The sequence below is a fragment of the Zingiber officinale genome, chromosome 6B (genome assembly GCF_018446385.1).
Source record: "Zingiber officinale cultivar Zhangliang chromosome 6B, Zo_v1.1, whole genome shotgun sequence".
Classification (NCBI taxonomy): domain Eukaryota; kingdom Viridiplantae; phylum Streptophyta; class Magnoliopsida; order Zingiberales; family Zingiberaceae; genus Zingiber; species Zingiber officinale.
In genome coordinates, this window is record NC_055996.1 from 125,899,536 (window position 1) to 125,907,650 (window position 8,115).

An 8,115-nucleotide genomic window follows, 5' to 3' on the forward strand; every position below is an offset into this window, starting at 1 on the left:
TTCTTGAGAATAGAATACTTGGAGGAGTTTACAAGTTTCAAGTTCTAAGAGTTTGAATAGGAAAATGATTGGTCTTATTTCATGATCCACTGATACTTTTTGAGAATAGAATAGTTGAGCTTAATTATTCTTTGGTCGTGAGTACTTGAGGGAGTTTACTTTGTGGGGTTGTGAATAAAGAAGAGCTCCAAATAATTCACCTTCAGAAAAAAAAAATTGATAGATTTTTCTTCCATCAAAATATATGCAAAAAAAGGGAAGAATTTATGGCTCCATATGGTCCTCTGCCTCCCTGTGGAATCTTCAGAGTGAATTCGAAACAATAATTTTACTATTATCCCCTTTGAAAAATTAATGAGATGGATACATCTGCTTGAACGTAATCATGTCTCTCATAGGCCTTCTTTACTCAACCTTTTCAAATGGTGCATTAGATAGCAAGCCATTAAAGTAAAAGGCTGATGGATTGAAAGATGACCATAAAATTTTATAATTTATCCACAATAAAATGCATAGGGATAAAAATGTAGCATTTGGCCAATAATTGATCAATTTACATAAACTAATTTTCTCGCTGATATTCCCTTTGTTATTTTCTACACCTCTGGGCCCAGACCAAGGAGCAACAGCAACTCCAAATAATGATCCAATTGGTTGACAAAAGATTGTCTGAGTGAGCACAAAAGTCAGTTTGCGTGGAACTTCGCTCTAACAAACTTATAGCCGGGAACATGGTTGACTGCAAAGAGAATTATGAAATATTACCATTAAATAAATCATTTGAACCGATGTAGCATTCATAATGTAACATGAGATTTACCATCTCCCCATGAGGCCATTGTAAGTGGCGATGAGATGATCTTTTCAGCAAGGGAACTAATGTCTTCTAGTGTGAGTTCGTCCACCGCTTTTAAGAAATGCTCAACAGGTTTCCTGCAGCATCACCAAAACCAAACTTATTGTTGGCACTAAGTGGAACAAAATCAATAAATGAGAAACATATGAAGTAATTTCTGATATCATCATCTAAAGTTGCTCAAAGAGTTGAGAAACAAAACAACATTAGAGCCATGCTTTGCTACCCATCATTAAACCGAAATATTTCCAATGTATTTCCAGAACTTAGGTCCTGGCTGTAATTTCTTATTTGAACTCAGACAGCATCTTGCATATCAGAACATTGGCAAGACAACCATAGTTCAAAGATGAAACGAGTTTGATATCTGATAAAGTGAAAAATTAGTGGATAAATCAAGAATAGATTTAGATGCTCAACTAGGAACCAAGTTGGCTACCTGTGTCTTTGTTTTAATTTCAAGCACAGCCCATGAACACCTAACAGAGGTAAGGAAATATGGAAGGAACATTATCTCTTGGAATTGTTTCTTGAGCTGGATAGTCTGGATTATAGACAACTAAAGAATAAAACCTGCAAATAGCTGAATGACTGCAAGGGAACCCCAATAGTTCTTATTTAATATTTACTGAATGATATGGACTTGCTTCAATTTGTAACTTTCTTGGACACAGTGCACAAACATTTTGCAATTAACAGATCACTTCAATTAGAGTACATGTAAAGTGCTACCGCTAAATTTTGATAAACAACTTAAAGATGAAAGATTTGCAATTTTATTACGCATTCAGGAAAGCATTTTGGCAGGCATAGCTAGTTGTTCGCAAGCCATTTTCAATTGTTTCCCGTCATTTATGCGTTTCATCCATCTACTCTTGCATTTGATTTCAGCTTTTAGAAAACTAACATAAGAATTTACCTTTCGCCATATGTGAGAATCTGTCTTCCAATATCTTCTGATGCCACCGCCTGCCAAATGTGTAACTAAGCATTACCAATGTAATGAATGATGCCAAATAAGCAATAGGGAATATGAAGGATTAGTACGCGAGATTCCAGGTTCATGAGGACGGCTGACTTGGTAGACTCCTTAGCACGATTAAGCTGCACCTGGTCAACTGTCAAAGAAAAAAAAACATTTCATTCACATACACTAGCAATCACTCAGTGAGTTAAAATTAATATTCAACCTTGACCAGGAGTTGCAACTGCAAGCAGCTCTCGGGCTGCCAAATCAACAGCTTTAGTACTGAACTCTGGCCCCTGACCAAGAGAAGTAATGCAGGTAGTTGGTGAGTGCATATGTTCAACACAATGACACAAAATGGAAGGGTAGGACTTCATTTTAAGTTTACATTCTGAAGCAGAAATTTCTCACAATGAATACCACGTTGAGATAAATTAATTTGAAAATTAATCGCAGATATATCATGAGAAAAAGGTTAACCTTCCATCACCAACTAAAGATAAAAAGAACTGCAAGGCCAAAGTTAGTGTGATGTCCAAATTCTACATTTTATGTAAAAAGGAATCAGTGTGATGATATCCTAAACAAGTAGGCAGATAACCATTTCAAGCAGCTGGTCACCTCCAAAACAGAAGCATTTGCAAATTTTATTTTGTCGATATTTTAAAACATGCAGTGCAGCAAAAAGTAAATTTTCTATAAACACTGTGGTGCATTAATACGAAACCACCCACTAACCAACTACAGAGTATAAACACATTATAGATAGATTTGCAAACAGCTTGATCCAGAATCTTTGAAAATAGTTGTCCCCATCTCCCCCATCACATGACTGACATTATGGCAAATAGTAGGAGCATTGCCATAACCAGCTGGTCCACAATATACCACATCTCAAGTTTTGCATCACGATACATGATTGAAATTACAAATGTTGGACTGACAATTGGGAATAAACATGGTGATAATTTGCGAAGTATTATGAAGAACAATAATTACACTGTTGTTAACTTCATTTTATCGTGTGCAGCATACATGTTGAAGTATATAACAACAAACTCTCTTAGTACCACTATACCAACTCAGCAATTCTGAGATCCAAAACCAATACCTCTTAATTTTCCATTCACCACTAAACCATTTAAACCTTTTAGTACACAGCTTAACCTTTTCCGTACACAGCTTAACTACTAAACCATTTTAACCTTTTCATTCAACCTGAATTACAGATATTGGAAAAGACCAGATATGCAATGTGATATGAAGAACTATATCTACAAAACAGAAAATTTATCAGCATTCACATGGTACTTGTTTACCAAACTTAACAAAAAGATGGAACACTTAGATCTACATCAAGGAGGATGAGCATACACTGCTAGCGTAGATTCCAAAGATGCCAGTATGATTGTAGATGCTGTTGAAAGCTGAAAATGAATCCAACTGTTGGAACTGACTTAAGGCATTGAGATCTGCATATTAAGTATAAGCACATGAATTTTCAGATCTAAACTCTAACAAATAAAACATGTGAATGAGCCTTGAAAGTATTCAATTGCTAATGCTATCAACAAAATCCGGCTTCAAAATCATTAATCTTGATCATAGAAAAAAAAAACATCCTGATAAGTATTACAGGCAATCAAAATGTTGGTCACGTACATAACCGAGAATGCATGCCTTTACCAGGTCCACCAGCAGAGAATGATCCACCACCTCCCATAAGCACCTGCAACATTCATTATTCATTATGAATCACGCGGTGAGCAAAAAAAAAAAATCCTGTGAGTAGCATATCCTTTCAAGACACACTGTGAGTTTAATTTGACACTTCAACCTGAAGAACGGTTGCTGCCATTGCTTCCTTCTCTTGATGCCAACCTCCAGGAATTTCAAATGCAAGTGCAATATGAGTGCTCTGTTTCCAGTGAGAAAAGATCATTGACATGTAAGATGAAATCCAAAGATAGGGCTCAATTATCCACTAACCGGCAAATCAGATTGACATCTATACTCTCCTCCAACATAGACAGATTTTGGCTCTTGTGGACGTGGCACTTTTGGAAGATCAGATAAAAGTGGTTCAGCCAGTGATACCAATTCCTCGTGTTCCACACCTGAGGCTGCAAGTACTATCCTAGGAGCAGTATAGTTCTCCTGTAATTATTATACTGACAGTCAAGTCAACAATCTACAATTTGAGAAAGTAAATGGAGTGACAAAAGGAAACCTATCTTACAGAAACAAAGCCCTCCAATATGGTTCCATTTAAATGGCTTATTGCAGACTCTGGAGCAATTAAAGGATTTGCCAAGGCACCAGAATATCCTGCTGAATGAACAGCCTCTAAAAGCAAACCCTGAGGATTGCTAGAGAGCTCTCCTAGCTCTGTCTTCAATTTCTTAAGCTGTAATAGTGAAATGAAAATTTACTAGTGAACTTCTAACAGTAAAGTAAGAATGCTTGAGCATACCTCTTCGTCAACTTCCCAATCAAGGAAAACAGCATTCCTGACACTATCTATAAGCACCTCAACCATTTGAGGCGTGTACAATTTCAGAGCATCGTAAGTGTAACCCATCTGTTCACGAGAAGCTGATGCTTTAGCACTTCCGCCTATGGCTTCTATTTCACGTACCATTCGCAACTGACTCCTATTTCTTGTGGTTTTGAATGACATTCTTTCTAAAAGATGAGTAGCACCAAATGACAATGGGGTCTCATATATTGAACCACAGTCAACATACAGTCCTATGGATGCAACTGGGCTCTGAACAAACATATCCAATTACGAGATACTTAAAACAAAGAACATCAAGTAGAAATTACAGGAATAACTAATTTAAAACATACAGGTGTTGTTTCAGAGGCAATTTTGGCACCATTAGGAAGGGTTGTGATCTTTGTCTTGCCCAGCTCAACAAAATCCGGTAGAGGTGGAGGAAGTGTAAGACCTGGAAGTGGAAAATCAAGAGGAACCTGACTAGAATTGCCCCCAGTTAACCAGCTAAAGGTACCTCCAGAGGGCCTTTCTGCAACACTCGTGGTTGCATATTTAGCAGTGCCAAAAATCCTGGCACCATCTGATTGGTGCTGCACAGAGAATAACTACTTAAAATAGTGTCATCAGACATATAGCACTTTCATGTTAAAAGGCACCCATAAATAACTGTTTTCCTCTTTAGTTGACAGTGTTATTATCAACAAATAGTTTTAACAAATAAATGAAGGTCATCCAACTCAGATAAAAAAGAAATGCAGTAGATAGTTCTTTAATTTTGAAACTAACACAAAACCAACTGATGAAATGAAATTATACAGATCAAGGTTTACTTTGAAAGGGGGAGTTTAGTTTTGACAAAAAAACAGGTCTTGAAATAATATAAGGAAAACAAATATTGTATCCATCAGATATCCAAGTCAAAAAAAAAAAAAAAAAACTATCCTGCTGTTACAGCCCCAGGCCCAGGAAGTTCAAGAATGAAAGTCATGCTTTGGAAGATCAAATGGAAAAGTTACTTTAAATATTTATTACAAGAAAAGAATGTTTCCATATCAAGGTTCACTTTGAAGCGGGGGGATCTAGGTTTGACAAAAAAAAACAAAAAAAAAAGGGTTTTGAAATAGTACAAAAACTATTGTATGTATTCATACATCAATCAATCAAATGTGATTTTAAAAATGGGAAAAACCACCTTGCAATTAAAGTAAGTCAAAGAATATAAGACATAGTCTAAAAGTTCAAATGGATCTTTAATATATAAGAAAAGAATGTTTACAAACAAGATGAACGTGTAGTCATAGTTACTATGTATATATAGTATTAAGTTTTTGCATCACTTATTATTTCAGGAAACAATTAAATTCAATAAACAAATGAGAAAAGACTTGTGTTATTTAAAAGACAATATAAATCATGAAGTCAAGATTCACTAACAACATCATTATCATCATCATCAACCCCAAAACCACCTCCCCCAATTTTAGGTTAGTTATCGAGTCGTGGAAACATCTTGCAATGCAAGGTAAGACTGCATACAATGAACCTTTCTTTGGGATCCCGCATTGAAAAGTTGGCAAGGTATGAATTGATTCTAGGAATCAAACTTAAAAAGTTCAAATAAATTTGTGAAATCATGTTTCAAGATATCTTACAGCATAAATTTCTCAATCCTAAATCCTCTTTTTCATGATAGTAATCCAAAGTTGATTGCAATATTTAGTTGTGATTGAATGGATAGCAAATCAATTGCATCATAATCTTTCTTAAATTGAGGTGGTGGCCCAACTATCAGGTAACAAATTGTGAGTAAACTAGGTCACTAATTGACTTCGGGGAGCATTGTGGTCACAAAGAGCTTCTAAAACTTAGTTAAATATTATGTTGCAAAGATTGTTTCCTTTATTTATTTAAAGAAACTAGCAAGCAAGGAGAAAGTTCATCAAAACTTTCAATGTGCTCAAACTGTAAACTAAGGTAAGATATCACAAGATTTCTACAGAGTGATTCATATATCTCCAATAGAAGCCTCTTTTTTCCCGTTCATGCCCCCTATTTGTCTATGTTGATCAGTTAATCTGCTGATTAGAACCCAGGATTATATAAATATAACCTTGATTCTTTGCTTCCTGATTCTTCCAAAGTACTGAATGATAAACTGCAGGCATAATTGTGTCCACTACTACAACCTTGACCAATTATCATTTTAGGATAATCTTTGCCTGATATTGCAAAGCCATGAAATATAAATCTAAAAAACAACTAGATCATTCAATAAAATTTGCAGCTTCCAACATAAGAGTTTCCTTTCTTAAACAATCCATGTCAAGTGCAGAACGTTGTATACCTTAATGTGTATAAATGATCTCTAATATTACAACTTTAGACTCATTTTTTTATGAAATATTTCTTACTCCATACCTATGACAATTTGTTGGTAACATAAACAAAATCAAATTTCTCGATGTTTGTTCCTACTTGGAGACATTGAAAGGAAAGACTAAGGATAAATGTATTATCAGACATCGCCTACATATCTTCGATAAACCTCCAGAAATTAACAGTTTTTCCTGTTAAGATTAGGAGAAGGGTTACTTCTTGGAATATAAGTGCAACAGCTGTAACTAAATTCCGGAGTTAGGGCATCCGTAGTCGTAAACCTCTTAAAGAGGTTTATGCTTTACCACATTATCACATCAAAAGTTAAAAACCTTACTTCATTTAAAAATCACTCTCTATTATCATAAAACCTCTCTCTTTTAGAAACTCCACTTCTTTTAAAATTCTCTCTCTATCCTCTCTCCACTATTTTTTTTATAAACCTAGTCCCAAGATTTTGATACAGGTTTATAAAAAAAATTATAAACCCCACCTATGTAATGGGGGAGGAGTTTATATTGAGAGATTTATAGCATACATTGCATGCTATAAACCTCCCACTGCAGATGCCCTTAGTTGCATCACATCAGCCATCCCCAAGTCCGTTGAACCAATTAACACTTGGAAGAACAAAATTTTTGAAAAGATTGTTTAATAAAATACACCCGTAATCATCTTAACTAAGAGAGTAGGAGCACTGAGTTTTCATTAAAAAAAACAACTGAAAGGCAATAGAAGAAATCCAAATTCTATGAGGGGAAAGAGGTGGAGCGATCCAGAGGATCAACTAAACCTTGAGAGACTTGAGACGAGATCCGACAGCTCGGTACATGGCGGGCAACAACCAAACCCTAGATCGGAGCGGCGACGGTATTGAAATTTCTCAGGCGAAGCGGAGGGCAGGATACGATCCTATTGAGGCGGATGATGGGCGATGGCTCGTGTGTTTGGTCGGACTGTAGTATTTAAAAACAACGAGTTGTGAGACAGCTGCCGATTCGGGTCGGGTTGAATCGGATCGGGTCGGATCTTCCGACCTCCAAGTTGATCTGGACCCGCTTAATTTTTAAAATGTTTAAAAATAAAAAAAATATAGAAATATCTAAACGAGATTATATTTTATTAAATTTTTAGATATATTTTAAATTATTTAAAAATTTTAATTTATCTTTTAATTTTTAAATATCTTAGACTGGCCGCATGACGCCTATGTAGCCCACGGGCCATGTCTAGAGTCTCTAGACTTGGTCCATATCAAGAGGATTGAAGCTCTTCCTCTTATTTTTTCTTAGAGATTTTTTTATTAATAAATTTTTCAGATGAGAGAATATATAAAATCTTTTCTTAGTTTATGTATAATAAAAATATGGAAAAGTGAGAATTGAGAAGTAAGATTTTTTAAATTTTCAGATG

The 8,115-nt window shown here is 35.4% G+C and overlaps 1 protein-coding gene across 2 annotated transcripts; it reads right to left on the minus strand.

Annotated features, from left to right (window-relative positions):
• Positions 1-309: 309 nt before the first annotated feature.
• On the minus strand, positions 310-7,637 carry LOC121989378 (mitochondrial-processing peptidase subunit alpha-like). 2 transcript variants are annotated; one of them, XM_042543390.1, is made up of 13 exons: positions 7,496-7,637; positions 4,677-4,916; positions 4,297-4,593; positions 4,063-4,230; positions 3,813-3,980; positions 3,661-3,741; positions 3,510-3,552; positions 3,198-3,295; positions 2,047-2,119; positions 1,904-1,974; positions 1,776-1,825; positions 821-933; positions 310-739 (listed from the first exon to the last, which is right to left on the minus strand). In XM_042543390.1, the coding sequence occupies exons 1-13, from the start codon at positions 7,532-7,534 to the stop codon at positions 687-689; spliced, it is 1,494 nt and encodes a 497-aa protein (XP_042399324.1). In that variant the 5' UTR covers positions 7,535-7,637; the 3' UTR covers positions 310-686. The 2 variants fall into 2 exon arrangements, with proteins under 2 accessions (XP_042399324.1, XP_042399323.1); XM_042543389.1 differs by having other exon boundaries at positions 3,486-3,552.
• Between the last annotated feature and the right edge of the window lie 478 nt (positions 7,638-8,115).

What these genes read in the sequence shown, in the direction of transcription:
- LOC121989378 (XM_042543389.1), bottom strand. Translation starts at nt 7,534, where the DNA reads ATGTACCGAGCTGTCGGATCTCGTCTCAAGTCTCTCAAG. An exon ending in TTGCCTCTGAAACAACACCT is followed by an intron (nt 4,594 to 4,676) that starts GTATGTTTTAAA and finishes ATGTTTGTTCAG; the next exon opens with AGCCCAGTTGCATCCATAGG. An exon ending in ATTCTCACATATGGCGAAAG is followed by an intron (nt 934 to 1,775) that starts GTAAATTCTTAT and finishes GTGATGCTGCAG; the next exon opens with GAAACCTGTTGAGCATTTCT.